Genomic DNA, 27,331 nt, shown 5'->3' with positions numbered 1-27,331 from the left:
TAATAGGAAAATGTAATAAATCACAAGTTTCAGAACGGGAAAACAAATTGTGATACTTTTAAATTTCCATGGAAATTCGTGTTTATCAAGTTTACATAGTAGTAACCAGTACGTTTTATATGAATTTGTATAATAGACTAAAAACAACATCTTCTCAAATATTAGAAATTCCCTGGGCCAGGTGTAGTGCGCCCGTAATCCCAGCACTTTGGGAGGCCGAGGCAGGCAGATCACAAGGCACAAGGTCAATAGATTTAGACCATCCTGGCTAACACGGTGAAACCCCGTCTCTACTAAAAATACAAAAATCAGCCAGGCATAGTGGTATGCACCTGTAGTCCCAGCTACTCCAGCTACTCAGGAGGCTGAGACAGGAGAATCACTTGAACCTGGGAGGCGGAAGCTGCAGTGAGCCGAGATCACACCACTGCACTCCAGCCTGGGCAGACAGAGCGAGACTCGTCAAAAAAAAAAAAAAAAAAAAAAAACCAGGTTCTTATTCATGGGCATTTCAGGTCAGGTTAAAGAACAACCTCCTAACAGGTAAGAGAGGGTAGCAATCCTGAACCAGCTTTTCAACTGAATTAAAACATTTCAGTGCCTACTGAGTCCCAAAGACCAATAGGTATCAAAAATTTTACCAAATCTCTTGGACAGTAAATTACTAAGAATTGCTGTCATAAAAATTACAAATTTGCAATATCTCAAAAAGCATGAATAATAGTGCTATCTCTCAACTATAAACTTGTTTTATTAAACGATATATATTGTAACGCAGTACAGTTTTCTATCACTTATTTCAAATTCACAGCTATGAAAAGGAGAAATTTTGTTGGGGGAAGGGCATTACAAATACGGAGTAGCAACCTAGCCATTTTTGCTGGTCCTTGTAATGGCAATCACTGGTTGTGCCTAATTTTTCTACAATAATAACGCTTAAGGTGGCTCTCTAATAATAGCAATTGCCCCCTGAAAAGAAAGTGGTTCAGGGTATAAAGAGTTTACTCAAAAAGGGCCAAGGATAGTGCTTCAGAAATCCTATCCCTACCACCTGCTGCTTCTGTACACCCACCCCTATCCCCCACACCCACACCATTTTTTTTTTTTTTTTTTTTTTTTTTTTTTTTGAGACGGAGTCTCGCTCTGTCACCCAGGCTGGAGTGCTGTGGCTGGATCTCAGCTCACTGCAAGCTCCGCCTCCCGGGTTCACGCCATTCTCCTGCCTCAGCCTCCTGAGTAGCTGGGACTACAGGCGCCCGCCACCTCACCCGGCTAGTTTTTTTGTATTTTTTAGTACAGAAAAATTTTTTCACCGTGTTAGCCAGGATGGTCTCGATCTCCTGACCTCGTGATCCGCCCGTCTCGGCCTCCCAAAGTGCTGGGATTACAGGCTTGAGCCACCGCGCCCAGCCAACCCACACCATTTCTAACATCAATTTTCATGAACTGGTAAGAAACATAGTACAGTAGACTGTTTCTTTGGCTTCCCAACTTGGTAATGTGAATTTACGGTGTAAAGATGGAAAAAATAAAATATTCCGAAAAATTTTTTAACATTAACACAAAAATAATCAGATCTTTAATACGTGCATATTCTGACAGAGGCTTGCTAATGGTTAAGACCTATGCCTCTGATAAAAATTATGAACTACTCCAAATTATCAAATAATTTGATATTCTTTAAGGTTAAGGGGAACTTTCAAATGAATGTAAATTTCACTGTGCCACCTGACATTTGTACAACAGAAAATCTCTATGTACTTACCTTTCCAACTCTAAGATTAATAGCTTCAGTTCAAATTTCTTGATTTTAGGTAGTAAACAAAATTTAAAAGTATTTATAGTTAATGTAAAAGCAGTAACTACACAGCTATGCTTTTAATTCACGATAAAACACACAAAAACAATCTAGCTAACACTGTAAGACAAGAAAATGCTTTATTTATTTACCTAATTATTAAAATTTTAAACTTGAGGAAAGTGTAATTGGTGGTGCATGTTTTTTTTTTTTTTTTTTTTTTTTGAGACAGAGTCTCGCTCTGTAGCCCGGGCTGGAGTGCAGTGGCCGGATCTCAGCTCACTGCAAGCTCCGCCTCCCAGGTTTACGCCATTCTCCTGCCTCAGCCTCCCGAGTAGTTGGGACCACAGGGTCCACCACCACACCTGGCTAATTTTTTGTATTTTTTAGTAGAGACGGGGTTTCACCGTGTTAGCCAGGATGGTCTCGATCTCCTGACCTCGTGATCCACCCGTCTCGGCCTCCCAAAGTGCTGGGATTACAGGCTTGAGCCACCGCGCCCGGCCGGTGGTGCATGTTTTTTTAAGCCAAAGATAAATACACAAATCCACTTTAGTGTCAAAAGGCATCTTCTCAGCTGGGTGCGGTGGCTCACGCCTGTAATCCTGGCACTTTGGGAGGCCAAGCCGGGTGGATTACCTGAGGTTGGGGGTTCAAGACCAGCCTGGCCAACATGATGAAACCCTGTCTCTACTAAAAATACAAAAAATTAGCCGGGTGCAATGGTGCTTGCCTGTAATCCCAGCTACTCTGGAGGCTGAGGCAGGAGAATCACTTGAATCCAGGAGGCGGAGGTCGTGGTGAGCCTAGATCATAACACTGCACTACAGCCTGGGCTACAAACCAAGACTTCATGGCGGGGGGGGGGGGGGGGGGACATCTTCTCTACTTAATGTAACTCACTAAGTTAATGAACATCTAAGTAACGTTAACAACTTAAAATACCTCTATGGTATTTAGCAAAGAAGATTAATTTTCATTTCTCAGGTGAATTATTTGCAATTTCACATAATTTCACTCATTACAAACCTCATTTACACTGGTTACACATAAGTTTCACTTTCAGAGTCTTTACTACTCAACTACAGGGTCTTTTCTGCATGGATTCTTAGACAATATAGAGATAGACAATTGAAAAACCTTCTCTTTGCTTTCCAACTCATTTGTTAGTTTCCATTTACGTTTCTAAATACAACTGGAGATTCCATTCCCTTCAAAAGACACAATTTCAAAAAAAAAAAGCTCTAAAAAGTTTAGACCTGTCAAATTTACCAGTAGACTTTACTTTCCTACAAAGAATGCAGTACTAGTTTTCAAATCTAAAAGAAAAAGCTCTCTAAAGACTTACATTTGTTCTACATATTTCCAAAAGTTTTGATGTTTCATAGTGTTAGGTTACACTGTCATTCAGCAGAAATTTATTTTCTCCAAAGGCTACCTATTTCTTCATAATATAAGATTAAGAATTAAAATAATAAAGTGGTAATATCCTCATCGTCCAGTGCACCCAGGAGCTGCACTAATACAAATGAGCTCATTTCAAAAGTAGAGTGTGTGTGCGAGTGTGCGCGTGCGTGTGAGTGTGCGCGTGTGCATGAGTATGGGGTGTGGGGTGTGACAACATAGATCTACTCTTTCTAGGGTAAGAATTAAAATGCAAATTTAAAACAATAATCGCAAATTAATGTTCAGTAAGAGATGAAGAAATGCTTTTCAAATAGTGAAATGGGAGGCAATCAAGGTAAAACCCCAATATGGCTTGTCCTGAGTTGCTTTAAAGGATGCAAAAGTGGCTTAGACGTCTAAAAATTACTTAAACCTCCACTTCCTTCTCCAAATTTCAGTTAATATAGAGTAAGGGTATTTTATATTTGCCATTATATTACAACGCAAGTGGCATAGTAAATAAGCCCTAACTCTGTATCCCGAAGAAGCTACCGTAATAATGTATACACATCCTGTACTCGCTTCCCTCAGGATTATCATAGCTAGGTAAGAGCTAGCAATAAAATATGGAGGCAAGTTGAAGGCCCTGAATCATTTCATAGTAAAAGGACACCCGGGCAAGAAAAGAGCACATTCAAGTCAAGAGCTTAATGGGTTCCCACAACCCACCTCTGCTATGCCTCAGTTCACGCTACTATTTTTACTACAAATCACCAAACAACAATATTATTACTAAATGAATGCACCCGAACCAAAGAAACAGCCTATCCATGAACGTGCTGGCTTCCTTCACGTCTCAGCGCACCCTTCCAGTCCCGACAGCTCAATGAGAATATCATATCATGAAATGAGTAAGCACACACGCCATTCTACAACTTCGAGAGACAGTCACAGTTCTTCCACCGCACACACAAGAGCCACAGAAGCCAAGCAGTTCGCTGGCACTAAAACGGGTTTCTTAATTTACAGGCAAAGCCGTCAAATACCGTTCTGTAAGACATTTCTGGTCCTCTAATAAGCTGGTGTCGAGCCCTACTGTATGCTCAAAGGCAGGCGAACCTATTCCCAAGCCCCTTACAGCTAAGACTGACGAGAGAAGCCACATTTACATCTGCACTGTCTCCGAATAAGCGCTCTTGGTATTCTGCCTTACGAGGGGACACTGGCTACGTCTCCAAAACTTGGGCAGGCCGCTCCCCGAAGCTATGGGATCCCACAGAAGTTGTGCTTTCGGAGCCCGGGCGTGCGGTTCTGGGTGTTGGGGGAGGGGGAAGGAAGAAGTCAAATGGCTTCCTAATATATCATCAAAAGAAGAAAACACAGGTTTGGGACCAGGAAAAGTTCCAGGAGCAAGTCGCTGACAAACAAAAGCTGCACTCGCCCGGCCGCTTTCTTCTCGCCCCCAGCCCGCGCCCCGAGACCACCCGGTCCGGGCGTTTTGACAGCTCCGAGAGTTTCCCGAGCGCCGACGGCTCGGCGGTTCGCCCGGAGTCCGTCCGGGGACTACCTGGGCGCGCTCCGGGTTTGTTTTCTCAATGATCCAGCTAGGCCAAGACGCGGCTACGAGAAATTTCTCCAAAAGAAGACTCGCGGAGAAGACCCAGCGAAAAGGCCCGACTGAAAAGTAAAGTGTGCGGAGCCCGGCGCCGGCGGGAGCCCGGGCGGGCGGCGCGGAGCGGGGGAGGCCGGGCGCGGGCGGCTACCGAGGGGCGCGGGGCCGGGGCCGGGAGCCGCCGCCGCCCGCGGGCCCGCCCCGCCCCCACCCCGCCGGGGGGCGCCGGGGCGCGGAGGCCGCGGGGCGGGCGCCCGGTGACAGCTCCGGCCCGGCGCCGCCGCTGGCTCCCGGCCTGGCTCCCTCGCACTCAACTTACTTCTTTCTGGCTCTCTGGAAAGGGGAAGCGCCATCTTTGCGAGGCCGGCCCCGAGGTCTTTTGTCTGCGGCTGCGGGGCTCGGGGCCGGGGCTCCAGGCTCCTCGGGGGGTGGTGGCGGCGGCTGCGGCTGCTCCACGCTCTTGTCCTCCTCCGACGACATCCTAGTCACCAGGAAAGACACATGGATCCCGGTCCTCCTCCTGGGGGGCTCCTCCCGCCGCCGCGGCCGCCGCCGCCGCCGCTGCTGCTCGGGTTCCTCCTCCCCGGCTCAGCCTCTCGCATTTCCCGCAGCCCCGGGAGCAGCAGCAGGTACCGGGAGAGGCGGCAACATGGAGCGAGCAGGACACGCACTCACACACATCGGCGCGGGCGCGCGCACCTCCGCGCGCAGGGGCCGGGCGGGGGGCGGCGGGCGGGGCGGGCGGTGCGGGGCGGGCGGGGCCGGCGGGTGCGGGCGGGCGGGGCAGCCGGGCGGGCGGGCGGCGTGAGGGGCGCCGGCCCCCGGGGTCTCCGCCCGCGGCCCCTCCCCCGGGCCGCCCGCGGCGGGAGGAGAAAAGGGGCCCGGCGCGGGGAGGGCGGGCCGCGGGGCCCGGCGGGGGCGGCGAGGGGGTCGCGCCCCCGGCCGGCCGCCCCTCCCCCGCGCGTCAGGCCCGTCAGGCCCGGGCGGCGGCGGCGAAGTTTTGACAGCTGCTCCAGTGGCGGCGCTGGGCGCCGGGCCGCGGCTCGCTCCTCACACTCGCTCTCTCACACACGCTCGCTCGCTCTCCCGGAGCAGGGGAGGAGGAAGTTTTGCGGGTGTGCGTGGACCCCACACACACGCCGCGCGACCGTGGCCGTCGCGCGAGGCCCGCGCCGGGGCTCCCCCGGGGCGACCCGCACCACAGACCTCTCCAACTCGCAGCCGTCGCGCCCACACACCGCCGCCTCGACGGCCCCCGCCCGCTCCCCCACTCTCGGCCCCTCGCCCGCCCCCCGCTCGCCGCCACTGCCACTCACGGGCCTCGCTCCGCGCATGCGCCGCTCCCGCCGCCCGCGGACGCGCCGCCGCCGCTGACCTCACCGCCCCTCCCCCTCCCCCCGGGTTCCCTCCCCCTGTGACGCGGCGGCCGGGCCCAGCCGCGACTCCGGCTCCGGCTCCGGCTCCGGCTCGGGAGGGAGCCAAGCTGTGGACCCAGAGATCCGGGATCGGGATCGGGGGACTGCGGGCGAGGGCGGGAGGGAGCAGCGGACACACGCCGAGGCTGCCGCGGCTGCCCGGGGCAGCCCGGCGCGGGGAGCAAGTGTGCGCCCGCACGGCAAGGGCAGCCCGGGCTTCGCTGGTTCTCGCCGAGGTCTTTCCTCGTAGCGCCCACACTACGGGGAGGAAAAGGAATGGAGTCAACTTCGTCCTAATCCAACGCCAGTTAGAGTTTCGTTATTATAACGTCATTTTTTTAATCCAGAAAAGGTTCATAAGGATGTAATACGAAAAGAACGATGACAGCTCGAGAAATAAAACGGTTAAAGACAAAATAAGCCAATAAAAACCCAACCACTTGATTTTAACGTTCAGTGTGTTGTGACGAAGAGGCAAATTTTGAAGTATTTCTAAGCCACCTCTTATATGTAAAAATGGTAAAAAGAAAAATGGGGCTAGAATCTGCCTGAAAAATGCACTTTCTCAAGGAGGACAGTTACAAATATGGGATTCTGGATTTCTCAGGCTAATACCTGATGCTTGGACGATGATCTATTTTGTGCTTTCCATTCACTATCGATTAGTATATGGGAGTGAACAAATTCTAGATTTGAATAGGGGAGAAATAGTAAGACCTATCAACCATTTGTGAAGGATTGACTCATTTAATAAGCATCTACTTTGGGCCTGGCATTAAGAGGCACACTCTCATCCTGATTTCTTTTGATCTTCGCAATGTAGTTTTAGTGTAAGGTAAAAACGATAGGCTCCTTTTCCAGCGATGTTGTTCGCTTTCCCTTCTAGTAGCTAGGATGTTAACTTTAAACTGTGTCTTCCACTTGGGCAAAATATACACACTTTGATTCCCAGAGCCTATCCTAAATGAAAGCATAATTTTTTGAAATGACTGAAATGAGGAATAAAGTCAGAGAGTCATTTGAATTCCTTCAGGGTTTAATCCCTGCTGGCTCTTTCAAATTTACTAAATTTATAACCAAAGGAAATTTGGGGTTGAGGAGGAGGCTGGCATGGTAAATGCAAACTAGAAATTAAAAGTGCCTGACGATTACACATAGAAATACAACACATACATGACTCGTGATAAACATACGATGTGATCTAGTGAAAGTTTACTAGGTACAAATTTGAAAGCACCCTTTCTTTTTTTCATTTTTTCAGCACATTGTACTTTAAATAAAGTACACTTTCAAAACTGGATTATTAATCCAAATGTTTATCTGTGTTCCGTACTGAAATTAGAACAGGCACTTCCACTGTGAGTTTTACATGCACAAAATTATACATCAGGATAATTTACTTTGATACGCTTCTCCAGCACTTCCAAGAACTTAAATGTCAGTGTATACAAATTGCAAGTCACTCCTGCTGGAGAGTTCACAAGAAACGAAGGGTACCAAGAGCAGAAAAGTGAGCCGATTGAATGGAAGTGTAGAAACAGAGGTTTGTGCAGCGATGCTTCCTGGAAAGATGAAGATGATGCAGGTAAGTAAACTCAGCCTTAAATCTCCATTCCTTTGGCCACTATGAGCAGGGAGTTGGGATCTGTTTTAAGAGAATTGATAGCAGTCTCCTTGGCATGAAGGTATCATGAGCAGAGCAAACAAATATAACCCAGGATGCTGAGGAAGGATTCAAGGAATACTTATTCAACGTAAATAAAGGTTTTCCAGAGGTTTTTCCATCTCAGTCATCCAAATTACACAGCTCTGAGACCACAGTGGCAAAAATCTAGGAGGCAGGGAGCTGAGGTCCTTCAAAATCATAAAACCAAAAAGGCAGGAGCATCTGGAAATAGTACCAAATGCCATAGAAAAATATTAGAATGAGTACTTTCTGATAAGTATACATGTTAAATATGGGATTTTAAATTTAGGTAGATGTGCAGTAACCTGTTAACCAATCATCTGCAAAGGGTTGAATTACAAGGGACTTTTCCTGTCTATAATAGTTGAATATTTCAAAGCACATGTAGTAATCATTTAATTTTATATATATATATATATATATATATATGCAGTTTTTAATGGGGAGATAATGAACATTGTTATCTGTGACACAGAAAAACCAACATCTCAGGAAACAATAGGCAAGGAAGATTGTCAAAGCATCTAGCAAACAAGTGACAGTGAATAAAAAATCATAGTCCAATATTCATCCTTAGTAATTGAAGGCCTATAAAATGTCATTGATACTGTCTTTATTTAGAGTGCACAGGTTCACTAGTAAATGATGTCTGTCTCTTTTGTTTTCCCATAAATTCCTCAAGGCTTTTTAGGAACCAAACTTTCACAGTTATAGAAGGACCACTGAGGCCGGGCGCGGTGGCTCAAGCCTCTAATCCCAGCACTTTGGGAGGCCGAGACGGGCGGATCACGAGGTCAGGAGATCGAGACCATCCTGGCTAACACAGTGAAACCCCGTCTCTACTTAAAAAATACAAAAAACTAGCCGGGCGAGGTGGCGGGCACCTGTAGTCCCAGCTACTCGGGAGGCTGAGGCAGGAGAATGGCATAGAACCGGGAGGCGGAACTTGCAGTGAGCTGAGATCCAGCCACTGCACTCCAGCCTGGGTGACAGAGCGAGACTCCATCTCCAAAAAAAAAAAAAAAAAAAAAAAGAAGGACCACTGAAAGCTTAAATTTTAGATCTTATAATTTTTGTGTTCATATTGTTATTATTAAAGTTGTACTGTAGGCTGGGCACCGTGGCTAACGCCTGTAATCCTAGCACTTTGGAAGGCCAAGGTGGGTGTGTCACTTGAGCTCAGAGTTCCAGACCAGCCTGGGCAACATAGTGAGACCCCCATCTCTACAAAAAAATACCAAAGAAAATTAACTACACATGGTGGCACATGCTTGCAGTCCCAGCTACTTGGGAGGCTGAAGTGGGAGACAGTCTCGCTCTGTCGCCTATGCTGGAGTGCAGTGATGCAATCTTGGCTCACTGCAACCTCCACCTCAAATTTGCCTGGCAGGGTAGCGCACGCCTGTAGTCCTAGCACTTTGGGAGGCCAAGGCAGGCAGATCACCTGAGGTCAGGAGTTCAAGACCAGCCTGGCCAACATCGCAAACCCCCATCTCTACTAAAAATACAAAAAATTAGCCTGGCATGGTGGTGTGCGCCTATAATCCCCACTACTCTGGAGGCTGAGACAGGAGAATCGCTTGAACCCAGAAGGCAGAGGTTGCAGTGAGCCAAGATCAACCATTGCACTCTAGCCTGGACAACAAGAGCGAAACTCCATCTCAAAAAAAAAAAAAGAAATTCATATTGCTATATAAGTTATTTCAGTAATGTATATCATATGTTTGGTGGAAAAGTTAAAGGAAATACCAGGAAGGAAACAAACAGAACAGTCATCTTCAAAAGTAATTTGTGTTTAAGAATGTGAGGACTAAGTAGATGTTTTGCAGTACATTTTATATAGATACAAATCTTGCCCTCTAGGGATCTATACTTCAAGCCTGGCAGTAGTAGTTAACAAAGATAAACACAAAAGGACAAGTAGGCAACTAGAAAATAAACATAGAGGCCGGACACGGTGGCTTATGCCTGTAATCCCAGCACTTTGGGATTTGGGCCAAGGTGGGAGGATCACAAGGTCAGGAGTTCAAGACCAGCCTGGCCAATATGGTGAAACCCTGTCTCTGTTAAAAATACAAAAACTAGGCCGGGCGCGGTGGCTCAAGCCTGTAACCCCAGCACTTTGGGAGGCCGAGACGGGTGGATCACGAGGTCAGGAGATCGAGACCATCCTGGCTAACATGGTGAAACCCCGTCTCTACTAAAAAATACAAAAAGAAAAAAAAAATACAAAAACTAGCCGGGCGTGGTGGTGGGCACCTGTAGTACCAGCTACTCAGGAGGCTGAGGCAGGAGAATCCCTTGAACCCAGGAGGCAGAGGGTGCAGCGAGCCGAGATTGCGCCACTGCGCTCCAGCCTGGGCAACAGAGGGAGACGCCATCTCAAAAAAAGAAAAGAAAAGAAAAGAAAGAAAATAAAAGAAACATGGAAAAACATACAAATAGAAAGATTAAATATTTACATCCATTGTATACAAGATCATATTTTAAAAGAAATGCATCTGTGGGATTCAGGGGGAAGGGCAGGGGTGAGAGTAGTCATAGCAGACAACTGTATCTATTCAGAAGAGGGTGACAGAACACATTCTGCTGGCAAGTATCATAAACTAGAAATTTTCAGGCCAGGCACGGTGGTTTATACCTGTAATCCCAGCACTTTAGGAGGCTGAGGCAGGCAGATCAGTTGAGGTCAGGAGTTCAAGAACAACCTGACCAACATAGTGAAACCTCGCTTCTACTAAAAATACAAAATTAGCCAGGCGTGGTGGCAGGCGCCCATAATCCCGGCTACTCTGGAGGCTGAGGCAGGAGAATTGCTTGAACCAGGGAGGTGGAGGTTGCAGTGAGCCAGGATCATGCCACTGCACTCCAGCCTGGGCGACAGAGTAAGACGCTGTCTCAAAAAGAGAAAGAAAGAAAAAAAAGAAAGAAAAAGAAAGAAATGGAATAGACAGCCCTATTCATCACCCTGCAGGCTGAAGCCTAAATTCCTTGGCTTGGCTCACTAGGTCCTGGAGAGCCCCTGCTACCCTCTGGCCAATGTGCTCATCTCTTCCCTGGCTTTCCCTCTCACCTGACCACCAGTTTTCAGAACTCCTTCTGGTGGGCTACAAACCACCAGGCTGTCCCATCTCCCTTCCCCTTTCCACGAGGCCAGTTCCTACTTTTTCTTCGGCTTTCGCTTTAGACCTCTGCCCTCTGTGAGAATGGCTGTGTCCACCTAAATGCTTCTGCCAACCTCGTGCTTTCCCCACTCACAGCTCTCATTGCCTATAATGAAAGTGCCCAGATAAATGTCTGTATCGTCCCTAAGCCCAGCGGAGATGGCAGTCGTTATCTGCCTTATTTCCCCTATTCAGCAGCAGCTCAATGAACAGTTGTAGAGTAACTGAAATAAATATGAAAATATAGGTTAGGTGTTAGAAAAAGAACTAAGAGGATCCTTTATAGGAGTGTGTATCTGTTTTATTTTATTTTTTGAGACAGGGTCTCACTGTCACCCAGGCTGAAGTGCAATGGCACAATCTCAGCTCACTGCAACTTCCACCCTCAGGGCTCAAGCAATCCTCCCACCTCAGCCTCCCAAGTAGCTGACTACAGGCACACACCACCATGGCCGGCTACTTTTTTGTATTTTTAGTAGAGACAGGGGTCTTGTCATATTGTCCAAGCTGGTCTTGACTGCCTGAACTCAAAGCCATCCACCTGGCGCAGGCCTCCCAAAGTGCTAGGATTATAGGCTTGAGCCACGGCCACTGGCCAGGAGTGTTTATTTTATTTTATTTTATTTTATTTTATTTTATTTTATTTTATTTTATTTATTTTTGAGACTGAGTCTCGCTCTATTGCCCAGGCTGGAGGACAGTGGCGCAATCTCGGCTTATGGCAACCTCCACCTCCCAGGTTCAAGAGATTCTCGTGCCTCAGCCTCCTGAGTAGCTGGGATAACAGGTACCCACCATCACACCTGCCTAATGTGTTTATTTTTGAAAAAAAGAAACTGTATCTTTAGAGAAAATGTATACATGCATACTTTGCTACATTTTTGTTGATTGTTACGTTTTACATTTGTGTAACAACACAGGCAAGTCATCTTTGGGCTCCTAACCACATCTTTCATGGAACATCAAGCCTACGCTGAGGTACAGGCTTTCAGAAGCCTGAATTTGGAGGACCATGCCTGATCCAAATGGAGCCTCCAGAATCAAAAGTGGTCAAAATAATCATTCATGGTCCCCAGACCAAATAAGATCTCCTTAGAAACATTTCTCAGGCTGCGCACGTGGCTCGCAGATCGGGCACGGTGGCACACACCTGTAATCCCAGCACTTTGGGAGGCCAAGGCGGGCGGATCACCTGAGGTCAGGAGTTCGAGACCAGGCTGACTAAACATGGAGAAACCCCGTCTCTACTAAAAATACAAAATTAGCCAGGCGTGGTGGCGCATGGCTACTCAGTCCCAGCTACTCAGGAGGCTGAGGCAAGGGAATTGCTTGAAACCAGGAGGCAAAGGCTGCGGTGAGCTAATATCGCACCATTGCACTCCAGCCTGGGCGACAAGAGCGAAACTCCGAAACTCCATGTCCAAAAAAAAAAAGAAACATTTCTCTGAGCCAAAATAATGATGAGGAGGAAATGATTACAGAATAGCATATATGTATTATAATCTTATGTAAAATGGTATAAATCTATAATTATGTATGCGTACAATATGTGCAAAGTAGTAATGTTCATCAAGTTGTAAACAATGGTTATCTCTGGACTAGGATTCCAAATGACCTTTCCTTTTCTTTCTTTCTTTTTTTTTTTTTTTTTGAGACAAGTCTCACTCTGTTGCCCAGGCTGGAATGCAGTGGTGCAATCATGGCTCACTGAAGCCTCAACCTCCTGAGCTTAAGCAATCCTCCCACCTCAGCCTCCCAAAGTGCAGGGATTACATGCATGAGCCACCACGCCCAGACTAAATATGTGTTAAACTAAAGCAGAAGCATCATTACCCGAGTAGGCTCTATAGGAGGAAAGAGGAGAGGAGTGAGGAAAGGAGAGAGAATGAAAAAAAAGAGACTTAAATTATAAGCATTGAAGTTTAGGGTGGGAAGGCGATTGGCATTTAAACCTCAGGGCCCCATTTAGGCTTCTACTTCCCTGACCACTGGGAGGCTGGTCGCTTTTCACCCCTCTGGGTTCACTTCTATTTGCCTGTGAGCTGTCAGCATCTTTCCCCCCGGTTACCTTGCCCTGCCTCTGCCAGGGAGGTAGAGATGAGTGGTGGCACAGGTATGCACGCTGTGCAGCCTCCCACACCTGCACCCTGAAAGACCAACAGATACCCTAAGAAACCTGATACACAAGCACAAACTGATAAGGTACCCAAAAAGGCAAAGGCAGATAGATAGCAAAACAAGGATAATATTACATAGTACTGCAAGTGAAAGTAACACCAAAACAAAACAAAACACAGACATCATCTCTCAGTTCCTTCTCAAAAAAAAAAAAAAAAAAGGTCAGGTGCGGTGGCTCACACCTGTAATCCCAGCACTTTTGGAGGCCGAGGTGGGCAGACCACTTGAGGCCAGGAATTCGAGACCAGCCTGGCCAACCATGGCCAACATGGTGAAACCCCCCATCTCTACTAAAAATACAAAAAATTAACCAGGCGTAGTGGCTGGCGCCTGTAATCCCAGCTACTGGGAGGCTGAGGCAGGAGAATTGCTTGAACCTGGGAGGCGGAGGTTGCAGTAAGCTGAGATCGTACCACTGCACTCCAACCTGGGCAATAGAATGTGACTCTGTCTCAAAAAAAAAAAAAAAAAGATAGGGTGGGTGTGGTGGTGGCTCACACCTGTAGTCCTAGCACTTTGGGAGGTCAAGGCGGAAGGCTCTCTTGAGGCTAGGAGTTCAAGACCTGCCTGGACAACATACAGAAACCCTGTCTCTACAAAAAATACAAAAACTAGCTAGATGTGGTGGTGTGCGCCTGTAGTTCCAGGTACTTGGGAGGCTGACCAGGAGAACTGCTTGAACCAGGGAGTTGGGCCTGCAGTGAACCATGGTCATGCCACTGCCTCCAGACAGGGTGAAGTGGGTAGTTTTTCACTTGATCTCCTCCTCACTGTCTCTAACGTTTAAACAAGTCTCAGACCTGGTGCAGAGGTGCATAAACCTCCATTGCTGGACAAGGCCTGACTTTTGCCTGCTGGTAGGGCCTCCTCAGTTCTTTTTTTTTTTTTTTTTTTTTTTTTTTTTTTTTTTTTTTTTTTTTTTTTGAGACGGAGTCTCACTCTGTCGCCCAGGCTGGAGTACAGTGGCCGGATCTCAGCTCACTGCAAGCTCCGCCTCCCGGGTTCACGCCATTCTCCCTGCCTCAGCCTCCGAGTAGCTGGGACTACAGGCGCCCGCCACCTCGCCCGGCTAGTTTTTTGTATTTTTTAGTAGAGACGGGGTTTCACCGTGTTAGCCAGGATGGTCTCGATCTCCTGACCTCGTGATCCACCCGTCTCGGCCTCCCAAAGTGCTGGGATTACAGGCTTGAGCCACCGCGCCCGGCCATGGGCCTCCTCAGTTCTAACCAGCCTTCCGTGACCTCATTCTCTACCCTGGTTCCATTTTCCACTTTGTGACTTCATCAGTTAAAGATCCCATTTCAGTCACCAAGGTTGAGAGGCCCCAAGAGCCCAGTTCCTTTACAGAATCAACCCTGGGGTGGCTTTAGGACTGGGCTCTTTGGAGCTCATCCTTGGACCCACAGTGGAGCGCCGGTCCGTGCTGACGTCTTCAGATACCAATCAATGGGCATTTGGCTCCTTGCTTCCACTGACCTCCTGAGTACTTTCAACGATCAGTGTCAGGGGTGCCCCTGCTGCTCTTTCTAGAGCATCTCTGCAACTCACGGTGGCCTCTCTCCTCTCTGCGGGCCATGGACAGTACAGTCTCTTCAGCCCTGGAGCTGCCCCAGAGGCTGGCACTGCACCCAAGGGAGAGCCCGAGGAGTCCGGAAGAGGAGGACCCCCACCTGCTGAGCAGCTTGGCTGCAGTCCAGACCCTGGCCAATGTCATCCGGCCTTGCTACGGCCCCCACGGCCGGCAGAAGTTCCTGGTGACCATGAAAGGAGAAACAGTGTGCACGGGGTGTGCCGCTGCCATCCTCAGGGCCCTGGAGCTGGAGCACCCAGCGGCATGGCTCCTCCGGGAAGCAGCCCAAACCCAGGCAGAGAATAGTGGGGACGGCACAGCCTTCGTGGTTCTGCTGACAGAAGCCTTGCTGGAACAGGCAGAGCAGCTGCTGAAGGCCGGCCTGCCTCGCCCGCAACTCCGGGAGGCCTACGCCACAGCCACGGCAGAGGTCCTGGCCACACTGCCCTCCCTGGCCATCCAATCTCTGGGGCCTTTGGAAGATCCGTCCTGGGCTCTCCATTCTGTGATGAATACCCACACCCTGTCCTCCACGGACCACCTGACCAAGCTGGTGGCCCATGCCTGCTGGGCTATCAAGGAGCTAGACGGCAGCTTCAAGCCTGAGCGTGTTGGGGTGTGCGCACTGCACGGGGGGACACTGGAGGATTCCTGCCTCCTCCCGGGGTTAGCCATGTCTGGCAAGCTCTGTGGGCAAATGGCCGCAGTGTTAAATGGTGCCAGGGTGGCTCTCTTTGCTTGCCCCTTTGGTCCTGCCCATCCAAATGCACCAGCAACGGCCCGGCTTTCTAGTCCTGCTGATCTAGCTCAGTTTAGTAAAGGAAGCGACCAATTACTGGAAAAGCAAGTAGGCCAGCTGGCAGCCATGGGAATTAATGTGGCAGTGGTGTTGGGGGAGGTCGACGAGGAGACCCTCATGCTGGCAGACAGGTATGGCATCGTGGTGATCCAAGCTAGGTCTCGGATGGAGATCATTTACCTGAGTGAGGTGTTGGACACACCTCTGCTGCCTCGTCTGCTCCCTCCCCAGAAGCCAGGCAGGTGCCAGAGGGTTTACAGGCAGGAGCTGGGAGATGGTTTGGTTGTGGTATTTGAATGGGAATGTACAGGCACACCTGCCCTCACCGTGGTCCTCAGGGGAGCCACCACCCAGGGGCTGCGGAGTGCAGAGCAGGCCATCTACCACGGCATTGATGCCTATTTCCAGCTATGTCAAGATCCCAGACTGATTCCAGGAGCTGGGGCCACAGAAATGGCTTTGGCAAAAATGCTCTCTGATAAAGGAAGCAGATTGGAAGGGCCCAGTGGGCTTGCATTCCTTGCATTTGCCCAGGCACTGAAGTATCTTCCTAAAACCTTGGCAGAGAATGCAGGCTTAGCTGTCTCAGACGTGGTGGCGGAAATGAGTGGAGTGCACCAAGGTGGGAACCTCCTAATGGGTGTGGGAGCTGAAGGGATAATAAATGTGGCCCAGGAAGGGGTGTGGGACACCCTAATAGTCAAAGCCCAAGGATTTCGAGCAGTGGCTGAGGTGGTGCTGCAGCTCGTGACTGTAGATAAAATTGTAATGGCCAAGAAAAGTCCCACACATCAGCAGATCTGGAATCCTGACTCTAAGAAGACAAAGAAACGCCCACCTCCTGTGGAAAACAAAAAAATCCTTGGAATGAATAAGTAGTGATACCGTCAATAAAACAGGGATTGCCAAGAAGGGAACAATCATCCCAAAAGTGAATGTTTGCCTTTATTCCGTGTTTGGTACTTGATTCAGTTTCTTTAAATAAAAACATGAAGGAACATAAAATTTCTTTTCATGCACTTAGTTCCTTTCCAGTTCTCGACTTTTTTTTTTTTTTTTTTTTTTTTGGAGAGACAGTCTTGCTCTGTTGCCCAGGCTGGTGTGCAGTGGCACGATCTTGGCTCACTGCAACCTCTGCCTCCCAAGTTCAAGCGATTCGCCTGCCTCAGCCTCCCGAATAGCTGGGACTACAGGTGCACACCACCACGCCCAGCTACTTTTTGTATTTTTAGTAGAGACAGGGTTTCACCATATTGATCAGACTGGTCTCGAACTCCTAACCTCATGATCCTCCCACCTCGGCCTCCCAAAGTGCTGGGATTACAAGCGAGAGCCACCGTGCCTGGCCAGTTCTTGACCTTTTCATTTTCTGTTTCTACCAGATTGTGTTCCTTTCCTATGATAAGAGCAGGATTCAATTCTATTAAGATTTTTAAACTGAGTACCTACGTGGGCTTTGGATATGCAAAACACAGTGCAGCAATCTCTTCCTATTTGAGCATTCCCTGCATGATATTCTGATATATATGGACTTATGTCTAGAAGTCACTTTGGGAGTCTGAAAACATCAGTTGCAGCTTACAAGAGTGGCCAGTCATTCCCGTTGTGGTTATTTGAAAAAAAAAGAAGGGACTATCATCTTAAAGCACAAAGAGAGAGAGAGAGAGAGACAGAGAGAGAGAGACAGAGAGAGGAGGCAGGAAAAGGAGCTGCTGTGGTGGCAGGCAGAAATTTAACTTAAAAAAAAAAAAATCCTTGCCTGGCACAGTGGATCATGCCTATAATCCCTGCACTTTGGGAGGTTGAGACAGGAAGATCGCTTGAGTCCAGGAGTTCAAGACCAGCCTGGACAACCTAGTGAGACCCTGTCTCTACAAAAATAAAAATTAAAAAAATTAGCCAGGTGTGGTGATGGATACCTGTAGTCCCAGCTACTCAGGAGGCTGAGGTGGAAGGATCACTTAAGCCCAGGAGATGGAGGTTGCAGTGATTGTGCCACTGCACTCCAGCCTAAGTGACAGAGCAAGACCCTGTCTCAACAAAACAAAACAAAAGCCAGCAAACATCCTTGGCATAGATAACAGAAGATAAGAACACATACCTTAGGACTATGCTAAGGTTGTTGTGTAGGTGAGGAGAAAGTTGAGGGTAGGGGGAAGGGCTAGGATTGGACAACCTTGGGCATTAAAGAAGGGGTCTGAGGCCGGGCGCGGTGGCTCAAGCCTGTAATCCCAGCACTTTGGGAGGCCGAGACGGGCAGATCACGAGGTCAGGAGATCGAGACCATCCTGGTTAACACGGTGAAACCCCGTCTCTACTAAAAAATACAAAAAACTAGCCGGCCGAGGTGGCGGACGCCTGTAGTCCCAGCTACTCGGGAGGCAGAGGCAGGAGAATGGCGTGAACCCGGGAGGCGGAGCTTGCAGTGAACTGAGATCCGGCCACTGCACTCCAGCCTGGGTGACAGCGCGAGACTCCGTCTCAAAAAAAAAAAAAAAAAAAAAAAAGAAGGGGTCTGAGCAGAGCTGAGTGGGTTCAGCACCTAATACCCAAAGCCTTTTCCACTTTTTTAACCATCCAGATTACTCTAGGAAAAGATCAGAACCTATGGGACAGAATCTAGGAAATGAGAAGGTGCAATCTCTTAGAATCATAAAAATAAAAAGTTTTAGGCATATGCAGAGAGAATGAGACTCAAGAAACCATTGTCTTATAGCATGCATATTAGCTGCAACACAGTAAAACAAAATTTTATTTATTTATTTATTTTGAGACAGAGTCTTGCTCTGTCACCCAGGCACAGTGACTGGTGTGGCCCAGGCACCAGTGTAGCGGTGCAGTCTCAGCTCACTGCAACCTCTGCCTCCCGGGCTCAAATGATTCTCCTGCCTCAGCCTCCTGAGTAGCTGGGACCACAGGTGTCCACCACCATACCTGGCTAATTTTTGTATTTTTAGTAGAGATGGGGTTTCGCCATGTTGGCCAGGCTGGTCTCAAACTCTGGACCTCAGGTGATCCACCTGCCTCAGCCTCCCCAAATGCTGGGATTACAGGTGTGTCCCACCCCAATTTGCTGTATCTTGATTTTGTCTAGAATCTAAGTATCCTCTTTAATGTCATCTTTGAGTGTCCTTTTTTTTTTCTTTTTCTTTTTTTTTTTTTGAGACGAAGTCTCACTCAGTCACCCAGGCTGGAGTGCAGTGGCATGATCTTGGCTCCCTGCAACCTTCACCCCCCCGGTTCAAGCGATTCTCCTGCTCAGCCTCCCAGTATCTGGGATTACAGGTACCCGCCACTAAGCCAGACTAATTTTTTGAATTTTTTTTTTTTTTGAAATGGCATCTCACTCTGTCACCCAGGCTGGAGTACAATGGCGTGATCTCGACTCACTGCAACCTCCACCTCCCAGGTTCAAGTGATTCTTCCGTCTCAGCCTCCTGAGTAGCTGAGACTACAGGCATGCACCACCATGCCCGGCTAATTTTTGTATTTTTGGTAGAGACAGGGTCTCACTATATCGGCCAGGCTGGTCTCGAACTCCTGACCTCGTGATCCACCTGCCTCAGCCTCCCAAAGTGCTGGGATTACAGGCATGAGCCACCGTGCCCAGCCAATTGTTTTGAATTTTTTGTACAGATAGGGTTTCACCATGTTGGCCAGGCTGGTCTTGCACCCCTGACCTCAAATGATTCGGCCACATCGACCTCCCAAAGTGCTAGGATTACAGGCATGAGCCACTGACCCCAGCATAAGTGTCCTCTTTAGTTGTCAAAACATATGACTCAATCATCAAGTTGTTTTTTTTCTCCTACTGACTATGGAGAAGTTAACCAGAATTTGACCTCAATTTGGCCAGATCCAGATTCTTCTTCTGAGGTTACAGGATCAGGGTCTCCTAGCATACTAGGTCTCAGTCCTCAAAGGCTTTGGCTTTGGGGTTGGCTACAAATTTCTCTTCCAAGACGAGCTGCTTGCTTCAATTCTAGAAGCAGCTGAATTTCAGAAATGACAATTCCTGGAGGACATTTTCTTTTTTCTTTTTTTTTTGAGACGGAGTTTTGCTCTTATTGTCCAGGCTGTAGTGCAATGGCATGATCTCGGCTCACTGCAACCTCCGCCTCCCAGGTTCAAGTGATTCTCCTGCCTCAGCCTCCCTAGTAGCTGGGATTACAGGCACCTGCCACCACACCCGGGTAATTTTGTATTTTTAGTAGAGACAGTTTTCTCCATGTTGGTCAGGCTGGTCTCGAACTCCCGACCTCAGGTGATCCGCCCACCTCGGTCTCCCAAAGTGCTGGGATTACAGGCATCAGCCACCGCACCTGGCCATTCCTGGAGTATATTTTCTACAAGAACTTGTAGCTGGTGGACTCATCCCAGACCCCTTCCAGCTTTGTGACACTGCTTTACTGTGCTCCATATTGATCCAGCAAGCAGAGAACAAAAGCCACAATCCGGAGAAAACAGGGGAGAAAAATGAGAACTGTGTTCTGGGAAATGAAGGAGATGAGAGGCTGACTTGGACAGTGGAGGCTGGGACTGAGCCTTGGGAACTGCTCATCCATTTGGGCTATATGTAGGCCAGTCATGGCCTCTAATCCCAATAGTTTGGAAGGTCAAGGCAAGCAGATCGCTTGAGGTTAGGAGTTTGAGACCAGCCTAGACAGCACACTGATACTCCTTTTCTGCAGAAAAATAAATTACCCAGGTGTGGTGGCATGCACCTGTAGTCCCACTTATTCAGAAGGCTGAGGCAAGAGAATCTCTTGAACCCAGGAGGCGGAGGTTGCAGTGAGCCGAGATGGTGCCACTGTACTCCAGCCTGGGCTACAGAGCAAGGGCTACAATCTCAAAATAATAATAATAATAATAAATTAAAATAAAAATTAACTGGGCATGGTGGTGCACACCCGTAGTCCCAGCTACTTGGGGGGCTGAGGTGGAAGGATTTCTTGAGCCCAGGAGATCGAGGCTGCAGTGAGCAGTGATTGTGCCGCTGCACTCCAGCCTGGGTGACAGACTGAGACCCTTTCTCAAGAAAACAAAACAAAACAAAACAAAAAAGACTTCAGTCCACGAAAACTCTGGAGTTCTGATGAAGAGAAAAAGTGATCAATTCCAAACTGTGAAAAGAACTGTAAAGAGAAGGCTGAGATCCGGCCACTGCACTCCAGCCTGGGCGACACAGCGAGACTCCGTCTCAAAAAAAAAAAAAAAAAGAGTTGTCACAGTTTGCCAGTCCTTTCTCTACATGGACCAGCCTCTTCTCATGTGTATTGTTTCTCCAGAGTCTTTTTTTTTTTTTTTTTTTTTTTGAGATGGAGTCTTGCTCTGTCACCCAGGCTGGAGTGTAGTGGTGTGATCCCGGCTCATTGCAACCTCAGCCTCCTGAGTTTAAGTGATTCTCCTGCCTCAGCCCCCCAAGAAGCTGGAATTACAGGCACCCGCCACCACACCCAGCTAATTTTTGTATTTTTAGTAGAGACGGGCTTTCAACATGTTAGCCAGGCTGATCTCAAACTACTGGCTTCATGCAATCCACCCACTTCAGCCTCCCAAAATGCTGGGATTACAGGCGTGAGCCACCGCACCTGGCCTCAACAGTCTTTCCTGGGCTCCGAGAGCTCTTCATGACAGGAGCTCTGCCTTCTAGGCCTACAGACCTGAGGGTCATGTAGTGCAGAGGCCAAGAGATAGAGAAAGCTAAGATTCAAAAGAGGAGCAAACCCAGAAAACTCCAAAACAGGGCATCTGAATGGGAGGGAAGGAGAATATCAAGGCTTGAGGTCTCAACTGTTTTATCTGTAAATAAGCAAAACGAGTTTGAAAAAGTCTTGCTTGTGCTGTGTTTGCTGGACACTCACCGCACACGTCTGCATCCCCAAACCACCCCCAGTTCTGCTCGAGCCTTGCCGGAATAGCGACCAACTATTGATGATGCTGCAGCATGGATGTGAGGGAGGCGACACTTCAGTGTTACAACTGATGGGCTGGCTTCCCACGTGATTTGCTGCAAATTTCCCCTTGTACTGAGTTGAAAGGGTGCCACTGCCGAAAGGGAAAGCTGTCCCTGTTGCACTAAAATGCCAAAACACCAGTAGACAGGTATGACAGATATTCCAAAAGTAGCTGAGTCACCTTTCCCCCTGAAACATCAAGCATTCCCACCCCCACCCCCTGCCGCAGGCTAAAGATCCTCTTTCCTAACTAGGGAGGAAGAGGAAGAAGGTTAGGGTAAGAATGAGGGAGATGGTGGTAGAATCTCAGAGAGGGATTCTACTCACCTCCCAGTGGGTTCCAAGGAGTGAGATGGGGGAAAGGACAATAGAATCCCCAGCAAAGTTTGGGCGTCTTGAGGAGATTCTCTGCTTTCAATCTGGAACCCTGGGGCCCCGAGGAGTTCCCTGTGCCAACAGGACAGCAGAGCTGTAGAGCAGGAATGGCTGAGGCCTCCAGCGGAGATGGGCCCCAGGTAGTTGATGGGCTATTCAGGGGTGCTAAGCAGCCTCAGAGAGCAGCCAGGGTCCCCCATGAAGCAGAATTGGGTGTTAGGTATTTGCGGACATAGCCCCCGAACCTCAGGGCATTTCAAGGTTATGAGAAGAGGTAGGATTGTAAACTTTAGCCGAGGCTTGAGAAAGTCAGAATATGACCTCAGACCACAGGACACCAAGATGCTGCATCAGCCTGTGGACTGGAGGCTGATGGGGTGGGTGAATGAGGAATGAGAAAAGGAGGTGAAGGAGGAGATCAAGAATGGACTTGGTTGAGGTTTGGCCTGATCAGGAAAAATCGTAAAGGGCCGAAGTTTACCTGGAATTGACTAGATTAAGTATTTTACCATCAGGCAGAAAGGGGGCTAGAAATAGAAATACTGAGATGATTTATTTATAAAAGCGTAGTACGAATACTTCCCACATATTGGAGTGTAGAACTTAAGAATTTAAACTCTCAGCCAAGCGCAGTGGCTCACACCTGTAATCCCAGCACTTTGGGTTTTTTTTTTTTTTTTTTTTTTTTTTTTTTTTTGAGACGGAGTCTCGCTCTCTTGCCCGGGCTGGAGTGCAGTGGCATGATCTCAGCTCACTGCAACCTCCCGCCTCCTGGGTTCAAGCAATGCTCCTGCCTCAGCCTCCCAAGTGGCTGGGATTACAGGCTTGAGCCACCGCGCCCGGCAATCCCAGCACTTTGGGAGGCCGAAGCAGGTGGATCACCTGAGGTCAGGAGTTTGAGACCAGCCTGGACAACATGGTGAAACCCTGTCTCTAATAAAAATACAAAAATTGTACAAGCGTTTTGGTGGGTGCCTGTAATCCCAGCTACTTGGGAGGCTAAAGCAGGAGAATCGCTTGAGCCTGGGAGGCAGAGGTTGCAGTGAGCCAAGACCCTGCCACTGTACTCCAGCCTGGGCAACAGGGTGAGACTCCATATCAAAAAAGAATTTAAACTCTCTACAAATGTGAATTTTCTTTTTCTTTTCTTTTTTTTTTTTTTTTTTGAGACAGAGTCGCTCTTTCCCCCAGGCTGGAGTGCAGTGGCACAATCTTGGCTCACTGCAACCTCCACTTCCCGGGTTCAAGTGATTCTCCTGTCTCAGCCTCCTGAGTAGCTGAGATTACAGGCACCCACCACCACGCCCGGCTAATTTTTGTATTTTTAGTAGAGACGGGGTTTCACCATGTTGGCCAGGCTGGTCTGGAACTCCTGACCTCAGGTGATCTGCCTGCCTCTGCCTCCCAAAGTGCTGGGATTACAGGTGTGAGCCACCACACCTGACCAAATGTGAATATTGAATAAGGACTTCAGACACTGTCCTCTGGGTATTACCAACAGGGTTTGACACTAGTAATTGCAGCGCCACATAAGAGAGACCAGACGCTGGTTAGTGAAACAATGGTAAGCTTTTGCAATGCAGCACATGCTTGAGAAGCAATTTTATACAGTAGACAGGGTGGAAAAAACGGATCTTTGGAAGTTTTCTTCTAACTCACAGAATGCATCAGCAAGGAAAGGTGGATCCTGGCAAGTTCAGGGGACATACGCCTCTCTATAGTGAAAAATATTTTCTTTTTTTTTCGAGACGGAGTCTCCGTCACCCAGGCTGGAGTGCAGTGGGGCGATCTCGGCTCACTGCAAGCTCCGTCTCCTGGGTTCATGTCATTCTCCTGCCTCAGCTTCCCAAGTAACTGGGATTACAGGCCTCCACCACCATGCCCGGCTAACGTTTTGTATTTTTAGTAGAGACAGGGTTTCACCGTGTTCTCGATCTCCTGACCTCGTGATCCGCCCACCTCAGCCTCCCAAAATGCTGGGATTACAGACGTGAGCCACTGCACCCGGCTGAAAAATATTTTCATATCCAGATCAACATTCATTTCTTAAAACATCTTAACACATGTCCTCTGCCTCCTGTGTCCACAGGCTCCAGAACCCTAGCATTCCAGAGTCCCCCCCTCCTTACTGTGGCTACTCCCATCTTGGCAGGCACCCCAAGTTCTGGACTAGTATTTCCCCTACAGAAGAGAACAAGATCTATCAATCTCAGACTTCCCTATGCAGATGCAAAATATAGGTTTCATATCTCATTCCTAGTCAGTCATTTTGATTGCAAACCTCCTTCTATTTCAATATTACTGTAGGTTTTTGTTGTTGTTTTGTTTTTTTTTGTTTTTTTGAGAGAGTCTTCCTCTGTCACCTAGGCTGGAGTAGAGTGGCACGATCTCGGCTCACTGCAGCCTTGACCTCCTGGGTTCAAGTGATTCTCCTGCCTCAGCCTCCCAAGTAGCTGGGATTACAGGTACTTGCCACCACACCCAGCTAATTTTTTTTTTTAAATTATTTGTAGAGACGGGGTTTCATCGTGTTGGCAAGGCTCCTCTCAAACTCCTGACCTCAGATGATCCATCTGACCTGCTGGGATTACAGGCATAAACCATGTACCAGGCTATTGTAGTTTTATTTACAAGAGGCATAACAATCCATGAACCAAGATTAAAATATTGTTTCAGGTGAAAATAGTTTCCAAAACTACTTGTGATATTTTCTACGTTAGATTTTGAGAAGAATCTATATTTGTCTTAATTCCCTTAATTCCTAAAACTAAATAGAAAACATTTCAAAATATACCCATATGTTAAAAGTCTTTTTTTTTTTTTTTTTTTTTTTTTTTTTTTTTGAGACAGAGTTTGGCTCTTGAGCCCAGGCTGGAGTGCAACAGCATGATATCAGCTCACCACAACCTCTGCCTCCGGGGTTCAAGCGATTCTCCTGCCTTAGCTTCCTGAGGAGTTGGGATTACAAGCATGTGCCACCACACTCAACTAATTTTTTTTTTTTTTTTTTTAAATAGAGATGGGGTTTCTCCATGTTGGTCAGGCTGGTCTCAAACTCCCAACCTCAGGTGATCCACTCACCTCAGTCTCCCAAAGTGCTGGGATTACAGGCGTGAGTCACCATGCCTGGCCTGAAATGTAAAGTCTTAATTTAGATGTTCAGCATCATACAACAAAAATACAGTCTATGAAGTCTGACGTTCTTTTTTTTTTTTTTTTTGAGACAAGAGTTTCACTCCGTCGCTCAGGCTGGAGTGCAATTGCACCATCTCTGCTCACTGCAACTTCCACCTCCCGGGTTCAAGTGATTCTCCTGCCTCAGCTTCCCAAGTAGCCGGGACTACAAGCAGGTGCCACTACACCCAGCCAATTTTTGTATTTTTAGTAGAAATGGTGTTTCACCATGTTGGACAGGCTGGTCTCAAACCGCTGACCTCAAGTAATCTGCCTGCCTTGGCCTCCTGAATTGCTGAGATTAAAGGTGTGAGCCACCACGCCCAGCCCTGGATGTTCTTAAATTAAATTTCTCTTCTTTCATTTTTTTTATCTCTACTGAGTACTTCAGCTTTTAATAAAATTTTCTTCTTTTATCTAGTGAATACTCGTAAACTTTTTTGGGGGGAGACTTACCCAAATGATGAGCTTCTGACAGTGTTGAAAGCTAAGAATCTCCTCTCATTCTGCATAGAAACAGTGGAGTTCTGGACCCAAATGATGAGCTTCTGAGGGTGTTGAAAGCTAAGAATCTCCTCTCATTCTGCATAGAAACAGTGGAGTTCTGGAAGTAAGTGTAACTATTTACATTTCAAGTCAATAAACCCAAGGGTGCACTTGGGTTTATTGTTCGAACAATTCGAACATTTATTAAGTGCCAACCCATGTAAAGAATTACCCAGCAACCAGAATTCAACTTGGTCAGCAGGCAAGGAGTCTTGATCAGACAAACTCGCCATTTTTAAATATGAAAAATTACATGGAAGGTGGCTGGAGCAGACAAGGGTCACATGCTTCTGTGTGCCACCACCACAGAAACATCCTGGATGGTCAGCCCCTCAGTGAATGAATGGAGCTATTTTGAAACTGGTGGGATGACGACAATTGTGAAAAGATCCCACTCAGATCTCCTGCTACAGGTGTAATTGACTGAGAACCTCAACTGCTGTCCTCTGAATCTACCACCACCACATTTACAACAAGACCATGCTTCCCGAGGGCTGTGCCCAGCCAGCCACTACGGGATAAGAAGGTCACTTCCTGCCAGATTCTAATGGGGACTTGGGTCAGCCTGGCCAAAACCATCTGAGAGCTGCACTGCAGTCTGGGGCCCTCCTACTTACTCTGTTCTCTTTTCTTTCTAGGGGGTCAAATTTCCTCATTCCGGCCACTCGAGGTGGCTCACACCTGTAATCCCAGCACTCTGGGAGGCTAAGGAGGGCGGATCATCTGAGATCAGGAGTTTGAGATCAGCCTGGCCAACATGGTGAAACCCCATCTCTACCAAAAATACAAAAGTTAGCCGGGCATGGCGGCACACACCTGTAATCCCAGCTACTCAGGAGACTGAGACAGGAGAATCGCTTGAAGCCAGGAGGCAGAGATTGCAGTGAGCTGAGATCTCACCACTGCACTCCAACCTGGGTGACAAAGCAAGACTCTGTCTCAAAAATAAATAAATAAATAAATAAATAAAAATAAATAAATAAACAAAAAAAAATAAATTTCCTAATTCCTCCAACTTTCTCCACGTTTTTCCCCCTCATCAGTGTTTCTCCCATGAATCTCTTGTATGACAATCTTCTTGGCATCTATTTTTCAAAGGACCTGAATCAACACAGGGTGGTAAAATATTAACATAAAATGACTGATTTAGTCGGGTATAGTGGTGCACGCCTGTGGTTCCAGCTACTCAGGAGGCTGAGGTGGGAGGATCACTTGAGCCCAGGAGGTGGAGGCTGCAGTGGTCCAAGATAGCACCACTGTGCTCCAGCCTGGGCGATGGATTGAGACCTCATCTCAGGGGGGGAAAAAAAAAAGTTAAAATTAAAAATATAAAAAAAGATGACGGATATAGTTTGGATATTTGTCCCTGCCCAAATCTCATGTTGAAATGTAACCCCTAGGGTTGGAGGTGGGGCTGGTGGGAGGTGTTTGGGTCTAGGGGTAGATCCCTCATGGCTTGGATAACCAGTGAGTTCTCACAAGATCAGGTTGTTGTAAAGTGTGTGGCACCTCCTCCAACCCTGCTATAGCTTCTCCTTCCCCCATGAGTAAAAGCTCCCTGAGGCCTCCCCAGAAGCCAGGCAGATGCTGGTGTCATGCTTCCTGTACAGCCTGCAGAACTGTAAGTCAATTAAACCTCTTTTCTTTTTTTAAAGATGGAGTCTCACTCT

The 27,331-nt window shown here is 47.9% G+C and overlaps 2 protein-coding genes and 1 long non-coding RNA gene across 29 annotated transcripts in view; 2 read left to right on the top strand and 1 right to left on the bottom strand.

The window, feature by feature from the left end:
* Positions 1-5,495, bottom strand: part of KMT2C (lysine methyltransferase 2C) — a 302,450-nt gene extending 296,955 nt beyond the window's left edge. For all 27 annotated transcript variants that reach the window (XR_007724532.1, XR_007724542.1, XR_007724544.1 and 24 more), the window contains exon 1: positions 5,116-5,495. Coding sequence is in view for 1 of the 27 variants with exons in the window: in XM_050785764.1 (XP_050641721.1) it covers positions 5,116-5,276 (161 nt within the window). In the remaining 26 variants the exon portion in view is untranslated. The remainder of the gene's footprint in view (positions 1-5,115) is intronic.
* A 1,570-nt stretch (positions 5,496-7,065) lies between these two features.
* On the top strand, positions 7,066-26,628 carry LOC126951654 (uncharacterized). The gene is made up of 4 exons (XR_007724579.1): positions 7,066-7,796; positions 24,455-24,617; positions 25,630-25,725; positions 26,300-26,628. It is a non-coding gene; the product is annotated as an uncharacterized LOC126951654 (long non-coding RNA).
* On the top strand, positions 14,455-16,540 carry CCT8L2 (chaperonin containing TCP1 subunit 8 like 2). Its single transcript, XM_050785873.1, has one exon. The coding sequence runs from the start codon at positions 14,815-14,817 to the stop codon at positions 16,486-16,488; it is 1,674 nt and encodes a 557-aa protein (XP_050641830.1). The 5' UTR covers positions 14,455-14,814; the 3' UTR covers positions 16,489-16,540.
* Positions 26,629-27,331: the final 703 nt, after the last annotated feature.

The sequence above is a fragment of the Macaca thibetana genome, chromosome 3, assembly GCF_024542745.1.
Source record: "Macaca thibetana thibetana isolate TM-01 chromosome 3, ASM2454274v1, whole genome shotgun sequence".
NCBI lineage: Eukaryota > Metazoa > Chordata > Mammalia > Primates > Cercopithecidae > Macaca > Macaca thibetana.
The sequence above is the reverse complement of the archived record's forward strand: the minus strand, read 5'-3'. Positions and strand labels throughout refer to the sequence as shown.